Source organism: Elgaria multicarinata, chromosome 3, assembly GCF_023053635.1.
Source record: "Elgaria multicarinata webbii isolate HBS135686 ecotype San Diego chromosome 3, rElgMul1.1.pri, whole genome shotgun sequence".
In the NCBI taxonomy this organism is placed as follows: domain Eukaryota; kingdom Metazoa; phylum Chordata; class Lepidosauria; order Squamata; family Anguidae; genus Elgaria; species Elgaria multicarinata.
In genome coordinates, this window is record NC_086173.1 from 63,765,007 (window position 1) to 63,792,418 (window position 27,412).

General features: G+C 43.3%; 1 protein-coding gene across 3 annotated transcripts in view; it reads right to left on the minus strand.

The window, feature by feature from the left end:
- Positions 1–19: 19 nt before the first annotated feature.
- Positions 20–27,412, minus strand: part of EVI5L (ecotropic viral integration site 5 like) — a 48,414-nt gene continuing 21,021 nt past the window's right edge. For 2 of the 3 annotated variants that reach the window (XM_063120505.1, XM_063120507.1), the window contains 15 exons: positions 27,000–27,143; positions 25,510–25,599; positions 22,419–22,516; positions 21,843–21,903; positions 21,216–21,269; positions 20,168–20,200; positions 12,405–12,545; positions 11,555–11,683; positions 10,859–10,999; positions 10,046–10,204; positions 9,106–9,252; positions 8,527–8,622; positions 7,507–7,602; positions 3,013–6,735; positions 20–2,959 (listed from right to left, as the gene is read on the minus strand). In XM_063120505.1, coding sequence (XP_062976575.1) covers positions 6,424–6,735; positions 7,507–7,602; positions 8,527–8,622; positions 9,106–9,252; positions 10,046–10,204; positions 10,859–10,999; positions 11,555–11,683; positions 12,405–12,545; positions 20,168–20,200; positions 21,216–21,269; positions 21,843–21,903; positions 22,419–22,516; positions 25,510–25,599; positions 27,000–27,143 — 1,701 coding nt within the window. In that variant the 3' untranslated portion in view covers positions 20–2,959; positions 3,013–6,423. The remainder of the gene's footprint in view (positions 2,960–3,012; positions 6,736–7,506; positions 7,603–8,526; positions 8,623–9,105; positions 9,253–10,045; positions 10,205–10,858; positions 11,000–11,554; positions 11,684–12,404; positions 12,546–20,167; positions 20,201–21,215; positions 21,270–21,842; positions 21,904–22,418; positions 22,517–25,509; positions 25,600–26,999; positions 27,144–27,412) is intronic. The other variant, XM_063120506.1, reaches the window with a different exon arrangement.

Consider the following 27,412-nt stretch of genomic DNA (forward strand, 5'->3'; position numbering starts at 1 on the left):
ACAGAGTTGTTAAGACAGTGTAAATAGTTTATTTTGTGGGTGGTGGTGGTTTCTTTTGTTGAAAGTACAGATATTTTGTACAACATTATTTGTTTTTACATGGGCATGGGCGAGAAAGAATGGAAGTTATAGTTTGAGGAGAAAAGAAGGGGCACTGGTACATAGTTACACTATACACATGATTTCAGGAACAGTTGGGGCTCTGAAGAGAAAAATCTATCTTCCAACCTGGAAAGCAACCACACACGGTAACCTGCCTATTCCTTCTGGATAGGAGCAGCTTGCTCTTTGCTAGTATTTAGTGATCAAGCTGCACATACTATGGGGCAAGTCAATATACAAAGATGAAACATGGGCCAGTCTGCTTCTGCCAGGGGATCCCACTGTGCATGTGAGAATTCCAGCAGGGGTGCATGGCTCTACTATCAAGGCCTCATTCAACACTGAAATGCCCGGTGCTCCTGGCCCCACTTGACTCTTCTGCGTTCAACCACATGTCCTTTCACTTATACTATTCTACAAGATGGCACAAATTTGAGCCAGATATGCGACTAAAGGTCTGGCAAGTTTATCACTAATTTCAATGCCTTGTCGCTGATTTATACCAGCTGGGGAGCGGGTCCTGGCTTTTAGGGTGAGATTCAGGAACAGCAAGAATACTTTATACTTTTACATACATGTGGCAGAATTCTTGCTTTGGAGCTATGTTGCTTTGGGATTTTCCAGAAAATCTTTTCATAACTAGTCTCATGATCCTACAATGCCACAGAGTGAAGCTCTTTTACCCCATGGTTAGTAACCAACCTTTAACAATATTTGTGTAGTTACAATATCTAACGTACTTGGTTCCAGATATATTCATAACCCAGAGATAAATACAATGTAGTGTGACTTCAGACATTTTACTTAATCTTCTGCATTCCTTCCATTAAACTATTACCTGTCCTAACACATCCTTTCTACCGAAGTCCCTCATTACAGTGTTTTCTCTTGCAAAGCTATCTTCGTCAACCCTAATTTTGGTACCATTCAAGGTATCCTCCTATTGTAATAATCCCACCATGTTGAAAGAAACAGCCCAGTTTCTTTTAACCTCTTGATTTTCATTCCACTCTGTCCCCTGGAGCACCTTGAACCTGGGGAACCCTCTTTAGTGTATTCGACAGGGTGCCACCCAAACATTATTCACAGTAGTTAGCTCAGCCTCTCCTGCTTCTACAGAAGACGACGTTGTGGCACACAAAAGGGCAATAGATGCATTTAAGCTAGAGAAAGACTTAGAAGTCAAGTGTCACAGCTGGGAGGAGAACAGAGGAAATATTCCCAACCCCAGTTTAAATACAGCACCACTTTGTTTTCCCCTTTATGAAGAAGGGAAAGAACTACTATTAAAGTGCAAACTGAACCATGTCAGTAATGATCAAAGATCACACAAAAGCACCACCTCCTCCAGCCTATCCTCTCCCAGAGAACCTGCTGGGGCCAGGCATAACAGGCGGCCCTAAGATGTTGGCTTGACCAGACACCCTGATGGTATTAGAAACTGCAGCTTACTCTGGAACTTGGATGGATCAGCCAGATTCCTGACGACCCGGTGCTATTCAAAATACTGATGGGGCACAGAGAAAGGATAAGGAGAGAGACAGGAGGAAAGGTCTGTGCAGACCCATTTTAGGACAGAAGCAGGTATGTACCTGAGAGTGGTCTGTGTGCACAGGCACATTTCATTTCCTCCCTCACCAGGTTCCTGCCTTTCTGGGTACGTTGCTCCAGAGCAGCCTTCCCTAACCTGCTGTGCTGGCTGGGAATTGCAATCCAATGTATTTAGAGGGCATCAGGTTGGGGAAGGGTGCTCCAGAGCACTGAACGGGCTACAGTATTTGGCACGTTCATTTGGGGGAAAATGCAGGGAAGGAGAGCTCACAAGGGTCACTACTTGCAAGAATAATTGGATTCATCCTTTGAAATCCATTCACAATCATTTGGGCTAAGAACAATACAAAAGCAAAGCAAAATGGTCGGGACGGCAGAGAGGGACGGCAGCTGGCTTGGGATGACATTCCTATACGTCATGAGGATGTTCAAAGAAGCCAACCAGACTAGCTGGCCTGACATTGTCTTTTAACATACATATGCCATGGCAAAAGCTTGCTTTGCACTTTGTATGTGGATAGTATGCAAAAATACATAGTTCTCCATTTCAGGAGCCCCCAAACACATAATTACTAATTTAGCCAGTGATTACAACAAAAAGGCAAACCCCTTGGTGGTATTATTAGAATTAAATACTCTGGAAGGGGGACATCTTGGCAAAAATGGATTATTTTTAAAGAGGTGAAGGCCAGATTTGTATGAAAAGTAAATCAGCCTCAATGTAATAACTGAAGTTAATGTTTTCATTAGGTATAGCATGACTTAATGTCATTCAGTTCACTGGGGCGGATCCCCATCTGCTATTTATCCAAACTCAACAGGAAGGAACACTAAATTTGAAATCAGCTGAATACCTTGTTATCGATGGTAAAATTAGAATTGGTATCTCTCACCCAGCCCCTTGCTCCAAATACTTTTAATTCTTCCATGGCACTAAGGAGTCAATTAGGCTATAACGAGGAATATTATTATTTTTTATCATATGTCCTGCAGTCGAGAAGGATATAAATATTCCCTGCTGGGAAGCTGCAGAAGTCAAAACGCTTGTCCCTTATTCTCTTGATGTTGCATGGATCTAGTCTCAGAGGTTAGACATCTCTGGGAGAATGTAAACATTTTGGACATATTGCAGTTTCTGCGGCCTCCCTGTACGAGAGCTCACGTGGAGATACAGAAGCAGCGGTTGGGATTTGTGGCAACTTTTGGTAAAACATATCATACTGTTCTACAGCCGTGGTCTCAAACAAAGTGGCAGTAGTGTGAATAATTACTGTAGATTATTAGACGTCAAATGTTACAAACTCCACTTCAGTCAGAGTCATGCCAGAACAAACCTAAAGAAAGGTTTATGTGAATTACTGAGTAATGTCTAAGTGCATTTCATATTAAAAACAACCCAAAACCCTGACTAAAACAGGCTGAGGAAGCAGTTTGGATTTGATCCTGTCTAATGAACACAGTCTTCTCCCATTCATTCCAGTGTGAATCTGAAAACACTAAAGTCAATGGGGTTACTTCAGATTTAGAAACAGCAGTTATTAAAATTCTTCCTAACATGTAATCTTGGAGGCAGCGAGCATTCGGGTAGCACTACACAAACAAATATCAACAACAACTGCTAGGAAATATGCACAAACTGGCAAACAGTTTCACAAGCCATCCAACATTTGCAAACGTGTGCCCATTGCTAGCAATAAAATAAAATAAAATTCATCCGACTGACACAAGCAGATCAAAGCAACAGTGCGGGTTGAACTCTTGTTTGGACCACATATTATGCTGTTGATCTCTGGGGGAGACTGAATAATGGCAGAGTAAATTACATAAATTTGGCAATACAGTGCAGCATGTATATATAGAATACATCTATTAAAATATGTAAGGTTATACCAAACTGGAGCCTTTCCCCAGACATACTTATATAAATACATATATGTAATACTTCAGGGCCACCCAAGTGGGTGCAGGTTTGTCCTGCTGCTTCCGCAAATGCTGGTTTAACTTCACTAGAGGAGTCCAGGATTTGGGAGTTCAAAATGACCGACAAAGTTTGACCTGTTGCTAAGAGGCACGCACAAGAATAACTGGAAAATTTACGGAACTCCTCCTTCACTATGGACCAAATGAATTGGGAAACCCATGTCAAGGGAAGAATCATGGAGACATGTTTCAGAAAGAGATCCGTATGTCTGATACAGGAACATTTAAATAATGATGCAGGTTTTAGAGATTAGTTTGTAACAGCTCAGAGCAAGGAAATAGTGTTGAGTGAAAGAAGAAAAGAAAGTAAGTCCATGACAAGAACGGCTTCCCATTCCCTGAAAGCAGAAACACTCTACTTTCCAATTCAGAAAGTAGTCCATAGATCACCCTCATTAGTCAGCGATGTGGCCTAATGAGATTGCTCACCTTTATGGCAGGGCCAAAGCCCTGCATCCTCAGCATTTTACATCCCCACCCCTTCCACAGGTTTTCTGTAAAACCCTCTCCGTTTCCGAATGTCAACTGATCTTCATTCCCTTAGTAACAATGCCTTTATTCAGACACCTTGCAACAATAAACATTTCATAGCAACTCAACCTTGAGATCTCCCCACTTCAAATGGGAAAGGAAACAGCCCTGAACATCTTTCAAAGTGATTTCCTGCAGAGCTGCCATGGCCTTGCCTTCTTTTCAATGGGGGCTGCAACCTAGGCCTTTCTGTGGTGTCACACGACCCTGAGGAACATGTTACACGAGAGGGGCTTTACTGACCTTAAACCCAGACTGCATCATTTAAGGGAAAGGGGGCAGATTCAAACTAGCAGGTGTCCACCCTGGAAACTAAGGGAAGGATCATGAATACCTATTTCAGAATGATCTTTGACTGAGAGAAGTCAGCCCCATGCCATGTTCCCAGTTTTCCCACTGCTTTTTCCCTAGCCGGCGATCGACCCATCTGTTGAAAGCAAGCCTCTTTGGGCTGAACTGAATAAACACCTACTGAGTTGCAAGAGCTCATACTGCAATGTAGACACCCAAACAGCATGACAGAGCAGTATTTCCAGCTGAGGTGTGGATCACTGTACAGTTTATTTAAAATGTTCAATGAGCTCACGCCTGCCTGCCTGCCTGCGGATTAGGGACTCTTTATTCACCCACTGCTATAGTTGGGCTGTGTCAGCAGTCTTCATGCTAAGTGAAAGTTAGAAGCTAACATGTTGAAAAGCCAAAGTCTCTTCTCTGCCCCCGCCCTCCACCCCTTAAGGAAGAAAAGAGGGCTGTTTCTGCAAGGAGTTATGTCTTGGAGCAGAGCTACATATTGTACAAGTAGACATGTTAACATATATGCGGAGGGAGGGAAGGAAAGCGTTTGCATAGGATAATCAGTAGGAGCACAAAAGATTAAACACACTTTTCCCACTGTTTCTCCCATGTTAGGTGGAGCTGGGACCCTCGTGTTTGCTTCATGCGTAGTTCCACTATGAGAGTCTGGGCATTTCCATGTTTTATCTCCGCAGGATCAGATCTCGGGATATCCTAGTATTCCCCTCTCTTGACATGTTAGCTTTGTTTGCCAGCAAGAAAGCATTCTAATGTCCAGGCTCTCTCATGTGTCTGAAAACTTAGCCACTTATTCTGATCTTGTAAATCATGAACAGAAGAGAAGTTCAAGTAGGATTCTACTTGCCTTCCCTAAAACAAACCTATTTTCTGGGTGTTCTGCCTGCCTGGAGCAAATCAAACAATGGCCAGAACTTTGCAAGAATCATGGTTTGAAGAGCTGGCCATAAAAGTGGAGTTAAGGAAGAATATGCTCTCAATCCATACAATTCCAGGCCAAGAATTCTGGAGGAAACTGCTGTTTACCATATGGAGCAAAACAACAACTAAATGCCCTGTCATGGATGCAGCAGAACTGAATTACAGCTTGAGGCAAAATTAGCCATAGAAGGTACCATGTGGAGCACTTCCCTTACCACAGTCCAACTCAAAAGGAAAAACAAATTATGTATCTTTAGCTACAGAAGCAGTACTGGCTGCTCCATAAAAGCCCTCAAGATCATTGAAATTAAAGCTTTATGCCAAGGCTCCTCTAAAGGAGAGAATTTGGCAATTATACAGTATAAATAAATAATATATGCAAGAACAAAAATATAATCTCTCTCTCTCTCTCTCTCTTGAACCAAATCACCTCTTCAGAAGAACATTCTCCACACACCCCTCCCTGTCCTTTCCCTGGGTTGAAAAATCACAAAGAGTGTGGAGTCATTCAGTTTTCTCCTCTGCATTTAGAACAGGAGTGTACAAGGACACATATAAATAAAGGGAAGACCGACCCTTCTCATCTCTCCAAGCACAGCAAGGATACAGAGATTATTTGCTACTGGACTGCAATCTATTCAACCAGTGGACTGGTTGCTTCTGCTGTCCCTTCAAAGTTCTTGAGTGTGCAAATCGAGTGTGTGTGTGGGAGGGGGGGAAGGTGTGGCAACGGGTTGGGGTGGGGCATGTGAATGAGGCCAATACATGGATTTCGATTTTAACTATCGGTGACGACAGAGCTGGAAAAAGGCAGTGCACACAACAATCAATAGAGATGGTCCATGTAATAATGCCGGCCAGCTGTAGAACTCTATCTGCTCCCCGTGTGCCTTCTCAGAGACATGGTACTTACTGGTTAGGGGACTCAGTTGCATCTTGTGTGATCTGTCTCTGACCCCTCAGTCCAGCCTGGCCAGAGGACCGAGTGCCTTCCAGACGGAGTTGGGATGGCAGCAGCATCTCACCTCATTTGCTCAGGGCCTCTGCAAAGATGATCTCACCATTGGGCTCAGTGGCGGAGGCAGGGTCATCTGGATCGCTATCTGTGGTGCCGTCACTCTCCTTACCAGAGCTCTCAGCACCCCGTAGAAAGTGAGTGTTATGGGGAGAGAGTGGGTACAAGACATCCTGCAGGGCACCCACCACCATGGGGCTGGTCAGCAGCTCCTCATCTGAAGAATGCAGTGAGTCATCATCCACTGCCAGATGACTCACAATATGAATACCATCAAAGCCCATGGAGTCCTCAAAAGGCTTCTGTCCCTTCATCAGCCGGATCTGCAGGAGACAGAGAGAAGGCATTAGGGGCAGCCCTGATGGGCTTGGGACTTAGAACAATGGGACCCATGTAGTGTTCCTAACATAGGTGCGGAGAAAATACCCAAAAGTGGACAGATCAGAATTGCTTCTTTTAACATACACAAAAAAGCTTCTGCCTACCTACGACTTCTCACAAACAACAGACAGAGCATCTACCCTGGGTGGAATGGTAGCGAACATTTCTTTGGGTATACATAAACATCTGCTTCCTGTTCTTGGGCTGGCAAGAGCTCAGGGATGTAAAGGATACAAGGAAATAACAATTCCTCTCTTTAGAGTGATTTGTGACAGGCAGAATCTTGAAGTCACATAGGTGTGGGGTACCTGAACTCTGTGCCTTCCATCACTACCCTAATTCTTGCCCAAATACTCGAGCTATGCATCTGACAAAGGTTGGTGCTGAGAGTCTGTGCAGCCCCACTGTGGTGGGAGACCATCAAAGCCCATGGAGTCCTCAAAAGGCTTCTGTTCCACTGACATTTGATGTCGACCACCTGGTTCACTCACACCTTAAAAGCTGACTTCTGATCTCTGTGAGCTCCAGAGGAAAGCAGTAGTTTTGCAAGTCTGAGCCCGTTTTGTCTGGTATGAGGCCCCTGTGCAGAAATGGGCAGCTGTGACTGGGTATAGGATGCTAAGAGGGACTAACACAGAAAGCATCAGAAGCCCCCCACACAACACAACCCCTGAGGGGCTTCCCCACTCTTTCTCCCACAAGCTTGGGCTCACCTCTGCCTTAAGTTCATCAATCTGATCCTTGAGTTCACGGATGTACTGGGAGGAGTCAGAATTGTTGAGTTGGCCCTGGATCATCCCTTCTTCCCTCTGCATGTGGAAGAAAGAGGAGAGGGAGCTAGGAAGGATCAGATCCTTGGTGGAGAGGGATGTGGAGAGGGGCCATGATTGCTTACCAGGGATGGAGAATGTGCGGCTCTCCAAATGTTATTGGACTGCAACTTCCATCAGCCCCAGCCAGCAGAGCCAATGGTGAGGGATGATGGGAGATGCAGTGGAATATCTGGAGGACCAAACAGTCCCCAGCCATCACTTATACCTTTCTCTCAGTGTATGCAATTATTCCATGGCCTGAACAAACAACCTCATAAAGAACCGAACTGATTGGTGGTCATGGGAAAGCGGCATGGCCCCCTGGGGAATCCCAGAGGGCCAGACTGAGACCCCAGGAAGGCCGGATTCAGCTCCTGGCCCTGAGGTTTTCTGCCCCTGGTTTAGGAACATTAACATTACAGGGAACTCTGTGAGCAATGAATTATGAAAACAGCCTCTAATTCTTCCTGGCCCAACTCATCCCCTTTGTGAGTTAGATTAAGGGTGAAATTAAAGCCATGGCTGTTCTGCGTCTTTTTGTTTCCTCTCCCTTATAATGTAGGACTTAAATCACCATGCTGTGCATTTCCGTACCCATTGATGAAGGAAGACAGGGGCAAGGAGACCTGTCACAGCATCACACCATGCCTTGTGTTGCCATAAATGTTAAAAAAAGAAAGAACAAACAAGGAGACCTGGAACAATGGCATCTCTGTATCTCTTAGAACATGTAGCATGGTCCCAAGTTATCATTATTGTGCTCAAGAGAATTAATTCAGGGAGAAGTACGAAAATGAGGTTATAGAAACTGAAATTCACACAATACTATGATGCCCGTTTTCATAGTCAATGTTATTCTGTATTCTGTTAAGAATGTCCATGGTTTATATTCATGGCTAGTTATCCTTCTGGGCCCCTAACCTGAATCTCCAGTTCAGCAATCCGCTGCCGCATCTCTGCCACAGCAGCCATGCTGTCAGCTTCTCGCAGGCGCACAGCCATGACCTCTTCTTTGCTCTGCAACAGAAAACAGAGACCCATAGCAGTGACCCAGCACAGCGCAAGCAAGGAGACCAGCCCACGTGGGGGGACAGAAGAGAAGGCTTATCAACTGCAGCTCCTTGTGGCAGCTGAAGCTGTCATGAGGCCCAAGAGGAGTCACTAAACTGTCCAGAATTCCCAGGGACAATTAGAGAGAACACTGCAAAGTAGGACAGTGACTCAAGCCAAGGATGTTAGGTGGTCAGGGCCCAAGTCTCATCTTTGGAATAAGGGAAAACTGCAAACGGCAGTGCCCCAGTGCCAGATAATTCCAGAAAGCCGAAGGATTGGTTTTAAGGGCAGGGGGAGGGGGGAAGGATCATCTTTACAGCTTTGGTAACCTCACGGAATTTCTGTACTGAGCTCCTGCCCTCAAAGCAGCAATCCAGAAAGATTAGTTCATTGCCTCATTGGAGAGAACAGCACATTGCAATTGCACGGCATCACATTAGATCTCACCTTGCACTCGGATTCGGAATGCTTGCGCTTGGTCTCACTCAGTTGGGTCTGCAGTCCCTTGTTCTGGGCAGTGAGGTACTGTACCTTCTCATGCAGCCCAGCACATTCCTGCTCCATCCGGTTTAGGTGGTTGCTGTGGATCTGATCCTGGAAGACAGGAATGAAGGCAAGCTGATACCCTGGCACTTTCCAGCTCAGACGCGCTTACGACAAACGTATCTGTGTGTACTACACCCTTACATGGCACACTCTGAGAGTATTCAAAATACACCAATGGACTTATCGTGCTCACTTTCACACACTTCAAAACTCCACACTTGCACTCAATATAAAAACACTGTTTGAAAGTTAAAGAACAAAAAACAGCCCGAAACAGGTTAGGAAAGGAAGAAACACACTCATATTGCAGGTGGAAAGAACTCAGTTAAGTTTCTAGCCATAAGAATAGATGGGGGAAAAGAACAATTTTCTCATTGAGTTTTAATGGAATTACCGTAACTAAAACTCAATAAAACCTCATTTGGTGACATGGTTTTCTTGTATAACTTGATTTTATATAGTTGTACTTTGATCCTTTTCTTTTTTTAACTATTCAATGCTTGGGAATTTGAGAGAGAGAGAGAGAAAGAAAGAGAATAGAAGAGAGCCAGTGGTGTAGTGGCTAAAGTGTTGGACTGGGAGTTGGGAGATCCAGGTTCTAGTCCCCACTCAACCATGGAAACCCACTGGGTGACTTTGGGCCAGTTACAAACTCTCACCCCAACCCACCTCACAGGGTTGTTGTTGTGAGGATAAAATAGAGAGGAGGAGGAGGAGGAGGATTACGTATGCTGCCTTGAGTTCCTTGGAGGAAAAAAGGCGGGACATAAATGTAATAAATAAAATAAAGATAGTTTATCAATTTTGCAAATAAATAAATGACAAACAAGCCCTCACTGACCTGGGTTTCCAGTTCTACCACCCTCTGGCGCAGCTCCCGGACCTCCGCCTGGGCCTGTGTTTCACGCAGGCGGAGGCTCATCAGTTCATCCTGGAGGTCATTCATCGTGTTCTTGCGAGGGGAATCCTTCCATCTCCCTCCTGTCCGGCTCAGATGGGCCTGGAGGAAGAAAGGAAGAATGATGACCTCTAAGTCGCAGTACAAGCCTATTGTGCTCATGGTGATCAATGCTTGTACAGTAGAATAGAAGACGCTGCATTCTGACACTATACAGAATCAGACATGGGCCAGATCACAGAAACAGAAACTTTACTGTGCCAGGCTAGAAGCCAATCTGCCCAACATCTTGCTTCTGGTAGGGACTATTTCCGATATTTCACAGAAAATTAAGAGCACACAGGCAATAATGGAATATTAGACAAACTGCTTATTCCCATCCTCCACCGTTCTAAAATTTAGGTGCATCCTGAACACAAGAAAGTATCTATTACATCAAGAGTAGCTGCTCTATCGCTAAACTATGCCCCTTTCTGTCTCACCAATAACCACATATTTATTGCTACTTCAAAAACAAACAAACACCAATTTCAGGGTCATGCTAACTGTTCCCTAAGATATTATGACTACCAGTTAGACATATGAGTAACCTCATTCTATTCATTTGTTCAATACTGATTTACCACTGCATAGTTTACAGAATGAGCCCCTGCAGGCCTTTATAAAATAGGCTGGAATATATCAGCAACACAGTTGAAAACAGGAGTGTGGGAATTGGGAAGTTGTTAAGTAGACAATCATTCCAATGCAACATACCTGCCAGTTGTCATTGAGCTCCTTCACTTGCTGCTGCAGCTCCCTGAAGGACTTCATAGCCTCAGACTCCCGCAACTTCATAGCCTTCAGCTCTTCCTGCAGACGGGCCACATTGTTTTCATCCGGAAGCAGGCTGTTCTTCTGCAAAGGGAAGGCAGTTAGAGAGATGATGTAAGCATCTCGGCCAACTCCAGTAAGCAAACTTCTGAAAACACTGTAATTCACCCCGAGGTTCTATAGCCTGTGCTTTATCTAAAAGAGGTGCATTTAACTTCTGTAAGTAAAACATAGGCTATAGAGCCTCAGGGCAAATATTTCCAATTATTTCTGATTCTGATTCAAAGTTGACCTTTCCCTGTTATCTTCTTGTGGCAAAGGTTTGGCCTGAATGTGTCTTGATATTATAAAAGCCATACAGAAACATATCCTCAAAATCTGTTTCATTTTTCATGGGAAAATACTGATGCATCCTCATGGGACCTCATTTTCAAAAAAGGAAGATGCATCACAGACATGTAATCTCATGGCTTTTGTTTACTGAAACCAATTGTATAGATTCACCCTTGTCTTACAATCTTCATCTATGTTAGCAATGCAGAGAAGGCTTCAACCAGTACAGTCTCTAGCTGCCTGGTATTGTCTTGGCTGCTTCCTAATGCACGTGCGTTTCCATGCCAGTCCCTTTAGTAGATGTACCTTCTCCATGTCCAGCACTTTGTCCTGCATCTCTTTCAGTGCACTCAGGGTCTCAGACTCCCTCAAGCGTGACTGCTCCAGCTCGGTTTCCAGGTGGCTCACAAACTCCTCAGAGAAGCGGGGATTTCCCTGCACGGAATGAGGAACGTTGATAAATCAATGCAATTCCCTAGACCCCGCAGCCCAGCTGTAAGCCTCCACTGAGCCAAAGTTAGACAAGAGGTGGGAGACCCGTGAACAGTCTCTCAGTGTTCTGTTTTGTCTGCTTGCTTAAAATGAAATGCAGCTGCTGGGGGCTTTGAATTTGTTTGGGGGTGGGCAAGTAGGGGGGAGGGGCTTAACATTTCTCCTGTGGGCCATTTTACCATTTACATGTCACCCTTTCCCATTAGCTGCTTTCTCAACCTCAGGGGGGGAAAAGGATTTTTGGGAGGAGGATTTTGATCAGGAAATGGGTTGAGCACTCTGCTTACTCTGTCAAAGCTGCAGCCTTCATGGGGCTGCATTTCAATTTGTGTGGGCTTTTTTTTTTAATGTGTAGGGTCTCTCTAGACAGGCTTCTCACATCATGGGTAGTTTGGTCTTCAGTAATGAGCTGTAATTGACTGTGGTTAGCCATCAGGAACAGGCAGGCACATTTACACAGTGTACAGACCAACATGTGGTAAAAACACAAACAGAATTTTGAGCACATACACTCTTCTCTGTAAACTCATAGCAGGAGAGGAGAAGGGGAGGGCCCTGTGCTTGCAGAGCCTGGTGTCAGGAAAGACAACCGCTATCAACGCAATTAACTTGCACCTCTTTAATTTCCCCCATTGCTGTTTAGCCGACAATGTCACTCCATTACCTGCTGGTCCTGCAGTTGCCGGATAGTGCTTTGGGCCTTCTGCAAGTTCTCCGTTGCTGAGCAGCACTGTTGCTTAACTACTGCCAGCTCCCTCTTGATGATGTAGTTCTCTTCAGCTTCCTGGGCACGGGTAACTTGGCCCTGAAAAGGAGAGTGACTAGAAGCTATTTTCCTCAAGAAAAGCAGACCCATGTGAGATTTATCCGTGACACAAGTAGGATGGAGGAATTAACTGAGGGAGGTAAGCAAAATACAGACCACTTTGATGTAAAGCATTCATCAAGTATCCTTCCCAGAGCATTGCTCTAGAACCAGCCATACATAGAGAGGATTGTGGGAGAAGGCGTTACCACAGCATTGTTAAATCTCTCTCAGCTAGAAGGCTCAATTCCATTTCGGAGAACCTCTCAAGTTTGATGTAGAGGGTGTTTTTATGGCCGTGCTCTTCCGCATGCATTTTTGTGTAGCTGCCAACCCAAGCAGACTGTATCACTGCCACCCAAGGTTCACAGCACCCCCTCCAAATTTGCACAGGCCCACTCAGTACAATTCCCAGATGTACAAGGGGACTGGATGACCCCACTACCACCTGGCTCTTTGTATAGTGGCTAACATCAGATGTGTCCACACCCTTTGTGTGCATGTGTGTGTGTATATATATGTATATATATATATTCTGAACCTTTGCAATGGAAGGTGTCCCCTGGCTTGTTTAAGACTGCAAGTTTTGCATCATCTTCTCTGATTCAGCATACTGTTTTCATCTTACTTGCTGAATCCTTTGCATGCTGCCTTCACCCATATTGCTTACTAAAAGTTAAACATGCTCCTCCTGCCACTTGGCTAGAAATGGATTTTAATTACATTTTAATGTACCTCACCCCCTCTTATCAATACCTAGATTGAAAGCATCACTGTCAATCCCCCTCTGCATCTGATGAACCATCAGGGAATTGAGACACATCTACTGGTTTTGCTGTAAACATGAAACCCATGAACAGGGATAAAAAAGGGTTTGAAGCCACTGAATTTTAGGATTTTTTTCTCCAAGGAACCCTCACCGAGACATTAATCTTTGTAAACCACCCACAGAGCTTTGGCTATGGGGCGGTATATAAATGCAATCAATCAATCAAGGATATTGCAAGAGATCTTGTATTCCTACCCTTTTCTCAGTCCCTTTCTTGTTGCTGCTAGGTTCTCACCTACAAGCTCTGATCCCAAGCAGGGGAGATGTAAGTACAGGTATATTCTTTCTCTCAATCCCAGTCAGCTCCCCAACCAGTCCATTAGCTAGCAGAACCCTTCCCCACCCCTACCCCACCCCTACACTTACTAGGGTGTATCATAGCTTTTGACCAAGGTTTGTTGGCTGAAAGGCTCTCATTAATGTCTGCAAGCACTCTCAAGCGGTGAACACCTTGCTGAACTGTAAACATGCCTTCCTCCCCCTCCCCCTCCCCTTTTTTCTCATCCTGACTCACTCTGCCTTCCCTATCCTTAACACCTTTCCTTCTGCTCTCAAAACCTTCCCCTATTTAAATCTTTTTGCACCCTAAAATCTGCTCTAAACTTCACTACCTATATTGGCCCAGGAACCCACTCAATTACAGTATTACAACCCTAAGACCCTCTGCTCTTCCAAAATAGGCTATACACTAGATGTTCTTTCCAGGGAGACTTGTTGGGTACTCTTGGAGTCTGTGTTGCTCTCTGTGTTTATGGTACTTAAGTTCTGGGAAATTTGAGAGTCAGTGTAGTGAGTGGTGTCTTTAGAGTGTGGTGTGCACGTAGTGGAAGTATATTAATCAACACTGATAATAAAGAAAGTTCAAGAGTGATTGTGTGAGAAAAAGGAAAGCGCGAATGTGAGAGTGACCGGATTGTATGGAAGGTTTCAAAAAGGTTTTTAAATGTTATTTGAAACAAAGCTTATGAACTTTTAAAAATAAATGTTGATTGTTTGTTTTAAAACTACCACAAAAATCCCACGTGTCTGTTTGGCGTTTATCATCTTAAGTTTACACATTCAGCACCCACTCTGGCAATCATTCACCTCAGCAGATATAACTCACAGCACATTATTATATATATTAAAATCCATTCTCCATTTTAAACCCCTTTCTCCACATAGTTTGGAGGAAGGTGGGTTTTATCCCTTGCCTCAGGCGTATCAAGTGGTGGTGCTTGGCTTGAGCAGGGAGTAGCCTTGGCCAGGTCTGGTGTTCAGAGCCTGTGTCGCCCCATAAGAAGTGGGGGCAGACATGAGGTCTGGTGTTCAGAGCCTGTGTCGTGGCAATCACAACCATGGACTGCTAACAGCAGTCGTGGTGGTGGTTTATAACTCTGTAAATGCCAGTTCTCATTTAAACAAGCTATTTAACGTTGTATGCTTCAATTATAGTCAACTTTGATTTGGGTGAGCAAGAATGTCCAGGGACCAGACCTCTAGAGGGAGGTTGTATTGCAGCAGCCACATCAAGCTGCCAGAAAAAAACTAGTGTGGATTTTTGGGAAAGGGAGACCACGTTCCACAGTTCTGGATGGCAACCCACCAAGCTTCCTCCCCCGCTTGAGTTCTTCTTGATTTTCCCTTCAAGAGGAGGGCCTGTTTAAAAGCACTCTGCTGATACTGGCCTGGTTCAGACAACACACTAAACCATGCTGCTTAACCACAAAATGGTAAATGGAATGCATTAAGGTCAATGCATTTCATTAACCATTTTGTGGTTAAACAGCATGGGTTAGCGTTTTGTCTGAACCAGGCCATTTTCTAGGTAAATATGTGGAAACAGCAAGGTCAGAGGAAAGCTAGTGGAAAACTGGCACATTTGCCTGGTATGGGCGTTTCTGAGACTTGCCCCTTAACTGAATTGTTTGTATAGGTGCGGTCTTCCCTGACACAGTGGCCTCCAGATGTTTTGGACTTCACCTCCCAGCACCCCTAATCAATGGTCAGGAATGTTGGGAATAATAGTACAAAACATCTGGAGGACCCCCAGTTGGGAAAGGTTGGTATAGGGGATTAGCTCAAGCAGGCATAGGTAACCTGATGGCTTCCAGGTGTTTTTTACTACAACTTTCATAATGCCTTACCATTGGCCATGGTGGCTGGGGACGATGGAAATTGTAATCCAAAGGATCTAGCTGCCTACCCGTGCCTTAGAAAGTGAAAGATAGAAGGTTTCAGGCTCACTTATCTCTTCTTATATAGTATGGTGTTAAGACAGTGGAGAAGAGCCAATCTGTGAAAGAAACCTAAGAGCATGTCTTCTCCCTCCCCTTCCCCCTTCCGACATTTTAAACTTGTTTTCTTTAAAAGCTGTGCAAGTCAGAGGCTTGGGAGAAGGTGAGACGAGGTGCAAAAATTAGTAATTAACCCTGGCTGCAATGCTGTGCTGCAATGGTATGCATACATACTTTGGAGTAAAGCTCACAGAAAGTGCAACTTACATCTGAATAAACAAGCACAGATTACACTCTTTTAAAGCAGTAGATTTATTAAGCGCCTATATAGGACTAGAAAGCCATTTAAGGCATAATCTTAAGTATCCTTGCAGCTGGCCCCTTGGCAAGTAAATTCAGCCACAACTTGTAGAACCCCACGTAACCCATTCTTTGAAAATCCTTGTTTGCGGCTCCTTTATTCCCTAAACAAGGTGCCTATTCCAAGTGGTGCCCGTTAACTAAAAAATTTAAAAGATTCAGTACTGAAAGTGTGAATGCACAGAAGTGTGTCAACCAGCAAACATGGTAACACAGCACTAGGACCCACACTTCCGAGGAACATGCTTAGCAATACCATACTACTGAAAAGCACTTGCTTCTAGGTGGTTTTATATGGATATACATGTTTTTGAAAAATAACTACCCTCAGTTGTGTATTAATATGGACGGCAACACAAGCATGTAGGAGAGAAGGAAGACACTGAGACTTCGTCGTAACAAAGATTTCTGCAAACTCCATCCTTAGGACATAGATCTGTCAGGAGACACTGATGCATTTTCCCTACTAGAAATGCTTCTTCAGGACAGACCCTCAATGTAACGGCCTTCTATGCGTTATGGTCACCTGCCAACAACTGTCATGAAATATTAGAGCTGAGCTCCAAACAGGGGATGCTTTATGCAAAATAGTATTGTGACCCTTTTTGTTGTTGTCATTTTTGATTTGTTATAATTCTTCTCTCCCCTTTATTAAGATTTGTGGCCCTTTATTTCAAGCTTCTTTAGGATAAACAGTTTTGTATATGTTTCAGTTTTTGATAATAAAAGAGCATCTCCTCTCCACACTCTCACCCCACATTCAGGGAGCTTAGGCAGCAATGCTCTATTATTGTGAGCCTCTTCAGAGCCCCTATTTTTCTAACAAGTGACGTGTCCATCAGGATTTTAAAACGAACAACAGTGTCAAAGCAGTAACCAATGGAGCCTTCAAACAGTGACAGATGAGAAAAATGTACATTTGTGAGGAAGGAAACATTTCATCTCCTTTTTGTGCCAAAAATATTTGTTAGAGAACATTTGCTGTAATATGTTTTATGATTTCCAATTCCTATAATATGGGGAGAGACCAAGTATAGAACTCTCTCAATTCCTGCATGGGGGGGAGGCAGAAATATAGAAATTACATAAGAGGACTAGTAAATTAAATTACAGGCGCAGACATAACAGAAGAATGCTGAAGGCTTCATGGTAAAGTGTCTGATTAATTTATAGATAAGAGAGCCCTTCTCTTGCTTTGTGGGCACCTGCATTAAGGATGGAACAGCATTCACTGTTACCTGTCTTTATATTTTACATTCAGTGCTAATACCATTCCCCTACAACCTTTATCAGGTCAGCTGATGGTAGGGGAGTGTTTTACCGTTCTGTAGTTTCCTCATATAGCTGCTCCTTTTTAGATCACTTTATTCCCTGTATAAACCATACAGTTCAAGTCTAAACCTGTTCATTTTGACGCAGAACAAAGTCCCACTTTATTCAATGGGACTTATTCCCAAGTAACTAAATAGGATCACAGCCTTAGGCATGGGTAAATGTGACCAGGATTTCACATGCCCAGGAAGGGAGGTTTCTGATTTGTCAGTGTTAAGTGTTCCTTATTCATATACCACAATAAAAAAAAGCCCTAAATACTTATGAAATTCAGAAGTACTTGTTATTATGAAAATTAGTTATCCAAGAAAGTAAGATGCCCTCCGCATTTTGGTCAGAGTTCTTCCTCTGGAGTAGAACCTGAATACAGGATCATCGTACAATAAGTGGTCAGATTCCACCCTAGTGAAAGAGCCCTGTCCAAAATCTTTCTTGAGAATGGCCCGCATCATGTACACTTTTGTCATTACTGATGTTTGGCTATGCTATTTCCACCATTAGCTGCCATACCTTGCTTGCAACACTGATGCTTAACTCTGAATGAAGTTGCCCTATATTCTGGATAGATACTAAGCCTCCCACATCTGCATTTTATAGCAAAGGATTCCCTTAGTGTCAATACAGGGAGCATTTATGAATTGATACTCTGTCTACAGTAGAGATGTCCATCGCAAAGACAGCCGGACCTTTTGGGCTTGATGGATTTCTGTGGTGCCTCCAACTCAGCTTTGATTTGCAATTTGAGCTGCAGGGTTTCTTCCTGAAATCCAGGAACTTTTTCATTTTTTACAACATTTGAGTACAAAGCAATTTGCACAAATTACAGCAAAAATTCACATAATTTGCACAAATTGCAGCTGCAATTTGCATAAATTGCTTTTTACACAAATAAAAAATCACAGATATCTGGGAATTGGCCCAACTTGTCAAAATCTGGGCAGCCAAGCTGGTTAAAGCTCAGCAAGCTGCACCCTCTGGATGAATTCCTCCGACGTCTGTAGCCTGCAGGCACATACAACATGACTTCTGTCATTTGAGGCCGAGCCAAGCTGATGTTACTGTTCAACCTGACCTACCTTCCAATCCTAAACACGCTGGCATGTAACCTTTGACTACACACTTCCAAAGCACTTTGCTATTAAATAGCCAAAGCTTAAACCCTAGATGAACTGAATTTGAGGAACTCATTAATAAATAAAAGGTTTTATTCTCATTTCCCTCCAAAATTCAGAAGGAGACATTCAAATAAGAGTAGAGTTTTTTTTCTGGTTTTGAACATCCTAACAGCTTATATCTTGGTACTCTGGAAGAAAATCCATCCTTAGATGGAAATTTTTTGGGGTTTGGGTTGTATCCATCAGTGTCATTGCGCTAGCAGAACCCAGGTTGCAAACTATGTGCAAGGGGAGAATCCAGCTAAAGTTCAATTTGCACAGTCATGTGCAGATTGTGGTCTGCTAGCACTTGTATAAGAGGCAGTGGATTTCTTCTGCTAATGGCAGGTTACATTTAGGCCACTGGATAGAAACTTGTTTATGAGCTCTATGTGGGGCTGCCCTTGAAGCTGCTCCGGAAGCTGGAGCTAGTGCAGAATGCTGCAGCTCGGCTGTTGTCTGGAGCTGCCCCTTTCCAGCATGTAACTCCTCTGCTGAGGGAACTGCACTAGCTGCCTATTCGCTACCGGGCCAGGTTTAAGGTTCTTGTACTTGTATACAAAGCCCTAAACAACTTGGGACCAGGATACCTGAGAGAGCGCCTTCTCCCTTACCAACCTGCCCGGTCACTGAGGTCATCCGAGGGCCTGCTCCTGGTGGTTCCACATAGATCTATCCTCCGATTGGAATCCACCAGGGGAAGAGCCTTCAGCGTGGTGGCACCCCTCCTGTGGAATTCCCTGCCTCTGGAGGTCAGGCAGGTGCCAACCTTGTACTCCTTTCGGCGCCTCCTGAAAACATCTTTCCTTAATATGCAGCCTTTCCTTAGTATGCAGCCTTGAATCTGTTTTTGCTTCTTTTAAATTTTGTTTTAACTGTTTTATTCTGTTTTTATTTTCATTTTATCTTGTACACCGCTCTGAAATTTTTCAATGGGGAGCGGTATATAAATATTCTAAATAAATAAATAATTAATAAATAAAATCTACATTTGCAGCTCAGCTTTAACAGAATCAGTCTGAACGCTCCAATAGCACCACTCCAGTTTTAACAAAGCCTTTTCTTCTCCTCAAACTCTGCAGAAAGGCATTGGCATCCATATTAAGACATGAGATGAATTTCATATGAAGGTAGAACTTTCTTGTAGAAAATGACACGCAAACACAGTAGACACAAAGGATAGTATACAACATTATGTCCTCTATAGAAATTTTCACTTGGGAGAGATACCATAGATACCCTTCCCAAAATGTAGTCTAGGACTGTGTTATTACAGAAGTCTAAGGTCTCTATAGGTTTGAATCCTAAAACCAGATACGTTAGCCAGAGCATACATTGACTACATTTGCCTGCAATAAAATATTTAACCTGCTAAGAACCGGAATCTCTCAGCTGGTATAAGGCAATATTGTTCAAGCAAAAGGTTGATTAGTTAACAGTGGCATAAAAGGCCACGGTTTCAGAGTTCACATCCTTAAACTGTATAAAATATCCTGCATCATCACAATCTAATGGCTGCAGCTCTTAAAATGAAGAGCTTTTTAAGAACTTCAGGACAAGATTATAGGAGATTCAAACACAATACAGAATTGTTAGCCCAAACTCTTCTGGATGGAAGTACAAAGTTAGCTCAAACACTGTATAGAGACAAGATTGCAAGTGTTTTTGTTCTAGACTGAAATGAAATGAAGTACAAAGAGGAGAGTTGGAAATAAAAAAGTTGTACCATACCTGGATCAATCTGTCTGCCAAGGCAGCACTCTCCTACAGACCCAGAAGAGGAAGATCCAGACAAGGAAGGAAAGATGAAGAAAAGAAAAAAGATAGAACAGCAAGGTCACACAAGCAACTCTACCTATAGCTAGAAGCACAGAAGAAACAGACAAAAGATCCCAACAGAGGCCAAGAAGAGAACTTCCATTCCAGAACAGTCCCAAATCTGCAGTATAAAATTTCCCTTCACAGAGAGAGCAAGACAGTTTTTGCTGTCTATAAGGAACACAGAGATGGATCCCCCAAGAACAGCTTGTCATACATCAATTTTGCCCTGCAATTGCTATAGTAGCCCATAATGGAATTGCTCATTAGAACAATGGAAGAGATCTCTGTAGTTCAACGAGATATAGGGTAGGTGCATGCTAGTCTCCAATTAGCAGTCTCCGAGGAGTAGGTGCTTCTGGACATCTCTACAAGATCTCTTTTAGGTGACTGTCCATGTAGCCCTCTCTTCACATTACAAAAAGGGGCCAAGGATTTTTCATGTAAAAGTTTAATATTTAACACAAGTATATGGCACAGCATGGCTGAAAAACAGCTCTAAGTTTCAATCCTGCACAATCAAATCAGCCACAATGTGGAATAACTGGCTTCATACCCAGAAAGTGTCAGTTACTTCTGTACAAGTTACCATGTTGACCAAAGTTTTTGGGGATACACAATGTAGTTGTGTCTGCAGCTTTTGCAGATTACTTTTTCCATCTTAAGGAGTCCAGGCAGCAGGTCATTAGGGTTTTACTTCTTCATTACCAGTAGAATAGGGTGAGGAAGCCAAGTATGTCTTGAGGACATACAGTATATTCCCTCTCCTAGGAGTGGCTCTAGAGATACCCACATTAATCTCTGTGAGGATGCACAGCACAGACTAATGGTTGACAGTGGCACTCTGAGTAGTGTCTATAGTCAACTGGGATAGACAGCTGTTTAAAGCCTCGTTTTTGGTGGCCATACTAGTCTGGAAGCGGAGGAAGTGGATTCTCATGCGGCTGGGTACACTCCTCACCTTTTCCAGGGTTTCAATTCGCTGTTTCAAAAGACGGTTCTCAGTACGGAGCCTCTGCAAGCAAGATCAAAATCAGCATGTGGTCTAATGCGAAAGCATGAGCTTTTGTTAAGCGATAGCCAGCATACAAAACCATGCTGAAAACCAGAACAAGCTAGAGCCATCTGCACAACCAGCAGCTTGAGTAGCCAGAAAAGCACAAATTACACCACACCCACACATGTACATGGTTAGACCTAAAGTTTAGTAAAAGAGAATTCTTGTTTCTGTAGTGCATTGTATTTCACACAGATCACAAGCGAAATACATTTCCTGAACTGTGACAATTTCTGTACAGCAGAGGATGCTAAGCTTTGTTTGTTTTTTGAAGAATACATGCCCCACTTTAGATAAAGGAAGAACTAGCATACCAAGAATTCTAGGCATAGCTATGAAAGGATGATTGAGAGAACGAAATAATCTATGCAATCCAAGTATTGATCAACGAGGACCACCTTCAGGTAATTACGTTTTGAGACCTCTAGAGAACACAGGCAGTAAGCTGATACGCTCTCTTGGGAAACAAAGCACTGTATATTGCTTTGATACGCACAAGACAAATACAGGAAAGGATGAGAGAGGGCTTACCTTGATTTCAATCTGCTCTTCCATTTCTCTGTTTTTGATTGCAGTGTACTCCTTCTCTAGTCTGTAACATAGGTAGAATGCAGTTCACCCTGCTTCTTCCTGCATAGTGTTCAAGCTTTGGGCATATTATGAAGGATAAATGTGATGTGACTGTGCATTTCAACTTGCTGTGTGATCCGCTGCAATCACACAGCAAGTGGCAGGTTGGGGTTACAATGTATGAACAATTTGGGGTGCGGGGTAAGTTTTGTTTTAATTATATAATGTATAATTATAAAGGGAATGTTAAAATTAACGAAGCAAAATTAATGAAATAAATGAACATGTACAAGATTGAAGCAATTCTGGTCAGCAGGTCTTGTGATCTGAGAGAGAGGAACACCCATCAGAGATGGTGTTTAGCTCCAAGAAAAATCCATCCTATTGGCAAGGCTTCCCATAAAACCCTACACAGCTTTCTAAAGAAAGTGGCATGAAGACACAAACGATGAGCTGATCCATCACATCAGCTTTGCCTAGGCTCCGCATTCTCCAGACATTTCAGATAGACATGAGGATGTGAAGATAAAAACTTACCGTTTCATTTTCTTAGGGTTGTATTTGACCTGATAGGCCTTCAAGATTAGCTTATCAGGACAGCTGTCAAACTGATGAGGGATCACCTTCTGGAAATACTGTGAGAAAGACAATACACAAGTCAGAACACATCTAGGATACATTCCCCCATCAGCAAACGTGTTCCTAACATCCTGCCTTATTGTACCTATTCTTTCCCGACTAGCACAGAGGAGAGGAAAGTACAGGAGTCGCCAGTCTTTGGAATGCTTCTTGTAAGAGTCTTGCCACAAGTGTTCATCACTTGAATTTTACTTCCCGATAATTACACAATCTAGCATTATAGTCAGGCAGCCACTGGAATGGAAGGGGGTGGAGAAAGCACTACTGACCACATTCATTACAGCTCATTAAAAACATTCCAGCAGCTTAACCCTTCCCTACTCTGGAGATACATGTGTGTGCACAGACAGTGGCAGGCCTTAGAACAGGGTGCTTTTCCCTAGCCTACAATCTCAGATCATTGCTATGAGATACTTCTACATTTTGATGATATATCCTATCTCACTAAGTCCTGGAATACCATACATCTTTCCTCTGTGCATGTGTGTGCCAGGCCTGTGCAGTCAGAGACAGTCAAAATGCAGTGCTGGGATTTCTGCTGCAGCAAGTAGGAGACTCTCAGGGTATTCTCAAGGGTTACTGCAACAATCAACAGCTGTTCATGTTTTCTACTGCCTTACGTTCTCTTCAGCAGTAAGTAGAGATGCTTAATGCTCGAATTAAGCAAGTCAAGGTGAACTGACTGCATCAGATCCTAATTCTTGCCATCTGCTAATACTACTCTACAACAATGAAGAAAACATTTTTCCTCAGCCAGCTTATCCTGATGTGTGATGAAGTACTGAGAAAACAGAAATGGAACACACTGTGGAGTCAGGCAAGAAAGACACCCAATACAGTATTAAGCTTGTTCAAAGCATCCCACCTTATGGGAAAATGGGCTGATCTGCAGCACAGATTAAATCTGATATAGGCAGTCTAGATTTAGTTCAGGAGTTAAAAATTGTTTGGCACTAATCCCAGAGGGGAAATATCAAAAATGGAAAAGCTGTTTTTATTTAAAGCATTTTTACCCCGCTCTTCATCCAAAAAGGCTCCCAGTGTAGCTTATATAAAGAACAATCAAGCAATCTGCATGTTTTTCATAAATTCACATGGTGTCTGACTACAGCTGGTGGAAATATCAAGTATCAGATCACCCACCAACGGTGAAAAGTTGGATCTGCCTTCAATACACCTTAATACTTTATTAAAGCTGGGGTCTTTAACGTAGCGCCTGTGGGCACCAATGTGCCCATAGATAATACTTCTTGGCACCTCTCAGCCCCCTTCTTCTTTCTCAAATGTGCCCACTGATCCCAAAAGGTTGGGACCCCTGATTTAACATTATAAGGCAAAACAATTTAGACTCCTTTTTATTGTCATGTTTTTGACCCTTCAACAGTTTTGCAAATATTTTCTCTGCAGTCCTGACGACTTGAAACTTATAAGTTCTACCCTACAAGTTATGACTCACTTGCATGAGCAGCAGTCCCCAGGTAAGCAGGCAAATACATAAACCAGGCTACCCCTCCTGTGTCACTCCCAATATCTACCCTAGTAGTTGCACTGTTTCTCTTCACCTGGGAAATGCCCATCTCTCGTCTCAGTCTCAAAACCTGGAATACTCCAATGTTTGAATTACCAGCGTATGAGAGCATTTTATAAGCTCCTGCAACTTTCACTATACACTCTCCTTCTCATTTGAATATTTCAACTTAAGCTACCGCAAAGAACAAACCGAAGTTCCCAAATGAGGTCAGTACAGCAAGTTGTTTTCCTGCATAGTTCCCACATAAAGAGTCATGCTGAATCAGATGAAGGGTTCATCTAGTACACCATTCTGTTCACACAGTGGCCAACCAGCCTCCTGTGGGAAGCCTTCTTCCCTTTCCTGGTGGATCCTGCATGCCAGGGGTGGGGAATCTCTTTCAGCCCAAGGATTGAATTCCGTTTCAGAGAAGCTCTCAGAGGCTGCATTCCAGTGGTGGACGTGGGCTAAAGGCAACGGGGGCAAGGCCAAAGGCATGGGGCCAAAATAACCAGCATATTTTAACTTAAACTAACTAGGCCTTAGGAGAGGCATTTCTACCCTTTAGAATGCACAAAAGCCGGGAGGCCACCAAACAATTGGTGGTTAGGGGAAGGGGGTGTGGCCCTCTGGGAAATCCTGGAGGACCAGATTGGGCAAATAGGCCAGAGGTCCCCCACCTCTGCTGTTTGCCAATATATTGGTACAGGAGTCTGTTGTCTAGTATCTTAAAGGGAACCCTAATGTGCAGACATGCTATCCAGACTACATGCTTAACATTTGGCATATTTATATAGTATCACAAGAAGATGGAGAAACATCTACGAGCTTTTATCAAGGCAGAGGTAGGAATAAAGCAGGTGGACAGTGCCCAAGCAAGACAATGCTTCTTCACATCTCTCACTGGGTATACTAGAAGCCTTGGGAGACTTTATCCCCTGAAACTGCTTCTAGATCCCAGTAGCTGATGGAAATGGCTGGCTGTAGCTCAGTGTGATAAGCATCTGTTTTGCATGCAGGAGATGCCTGGTTTGATCCCCAGCTTCTATAGGTAGGGCAAGGAAAGAATCTTGCATGAAATCCTTGGAAGTTGCTGCCAGCCAGTGTCGACAATAGTGGGCTAGATTGATCAATGTTCCGACTCAGTATAAGGCAGCTTCCTATGTTCCTATCACACAAATCAAAATGTAAAGGAAAGGGGAGCAGCCAGTATTTGGAGTCTTGGGATTGCTGTTCTCCAGAAGTGGGCTGTGAGCCTCTGCCCTCAGGGAACAGCCAGATCCAAATGGTAAGATGGTCTTAAAGATACTATGTTCCAAGGATGCTGAAGGGTCAGTTTCCTTAGAAACACCATCTATTTCAATTCTCCCTCAGGTCTCTCCCATTCACCCTGTCCCCAAAATGGATATCTGAAAATAATTGTATCTAGTAACATCTAGCAAGTCTACCTCTAGTCCCACAGTGCACTGTAGAGCTGACCTGTGACATCCCCTCCATGTCCAGTTGAATCAGTTCAGCCTGGTTGAATTGCAGAAGAGCCATCCCTACACGGAAGATTATTTCCAGTCCCTATAAGAAGTTAGCAGAAATTAAAATGATTGCAAATATGCTAGCCTATAGATGCTAGCATAATTGCTGAAGCAAATATGGTTAGAGCATTCTGGATACATTCTAAATAGATTTCAAAGGGGATTAGATAATTTTGTGGAGGATAAAGCTAGTAGTGGCTGCTAGTTGTGACTATGTGCTCCCTCTGGGATCAGAGGCAGCATGCCTTGGAATACTAGTCACTGGGGAAATGCAGGAGAAAAGCACCATTGCCCTCATGCCCTGTTTAACCATGCCTGTTTTAATTAGCATTAATAGATATTCTGTCACAGAGTGCTAAACTAGAGGCTCCATCACACCTACTTTTTTTTCCTAGTATGTACCCGCAATTTTGATCTCTGTTTCATTAGCGCGGCAAACGCTGGTCCCTTTCACGATTGCCACTATTGTCTGCTCTCCTGCTATTGCACTCACCCCACCTCACCCCTTCTCTTTCCTCCTCCAGTTCACTAGGGGAAAGCTGGCAGCTAATCTTGGTTCATCAAAGTTAATTTGCTTAGGGAGCAAATAACCCACGGGTTGGTGGGCCATATATATATGAAAGGATGTACAGCATGTATTTTAGGCTTCTAGTTCTCAGGGCAGAGGAAAGCTTTGAGAAAGATAAGTTGACCAAAAATTGATTATTGAAAAGCATTTGTTTGTATGAGTGTTGTTCTGTGTTTATATTGTATATTGAAAATGATATGTAAAAAGTATGCATATTTCTAAGGAAACGATTTCTGATTGATTGTCTGATCTGTTTGCAGCTCCTGATGAAGGACCTAAGGGCCCAAAACATTGAGCTAGTGTACTCGTCAATCTGTCTTTTTTAAATTTACGTATTATTTTTTATTGAAGAAATTGCCATTAAACATTTTAAACCGTTCTCAGCACCAGAGTATACATCTCCCCTTTTCTTCGGTGGCGCAAGGAAGGCCAGAAGGGTCAGGAGGCAGATGACATCATGAGAGGGACTGGCAAAAATCTGTGAGTGCCCAGCAACGAGTGTGCAATAAAATACTCGTATGATGGAGCTCTAGCAGGGCAGGGGAGATGGGGCAAGCGTGACAGAAACTTATCTCAGAATCAGTTCTTCACATGCAACTTCTTGCCTTTCTGAGCACAGGCCTGTTTCCAACAGTAGAAGGAAACTCCAAGAGAAACAAGTTCATTTTCATTCAGATTTATTCTAAAACGCTTGCAAAAGCCTCATACAATGGCATGTGTCAGTGTTATTTTTAAAAACAGCCATTAATCCTTCCTTGATACCTACAAATTTGTTGTATTTGGTCACATTAAAGTGGTCATGCTCTCATCACTTCTCTTCCTTTCTCTCCACCAGACCCCTGACCCCTCCATTTTTTATATCAAACATTTACCTCATACATGAAGATGTCAAACACTCGAGTGGCCACAGGCAGAGGAAAGGTGGTGAGGAAGAGGGTAAGAAACCAGGATGATGCATACATAGAGGTAAGGAAGCTTTGGGAACGGAAGTGGATATTCAGTTCAGGCAGCTGTTCCTAAAGAAACAAAGAACACAGCTCTTAAGCATGAAGAATTCCAGCCAGCCTCCAACATCATGGTTGGGCTTTGAGAGTCTCCTGAAAAGGACAGGACAGGGGATTCTCAAAGACATGGATTCTTAATATTCCTAACACTGGTCACACTAGGGGCCTTGGAGGTTAGCAACAAGCATCCCTAACCGCTCCCCAGAGCAATAAGCTTTTTTTATGTCAGACTTCTAGAGGATTTGTAGAAGGCACGTTGGAAGGGAGCAATTCATAAAATT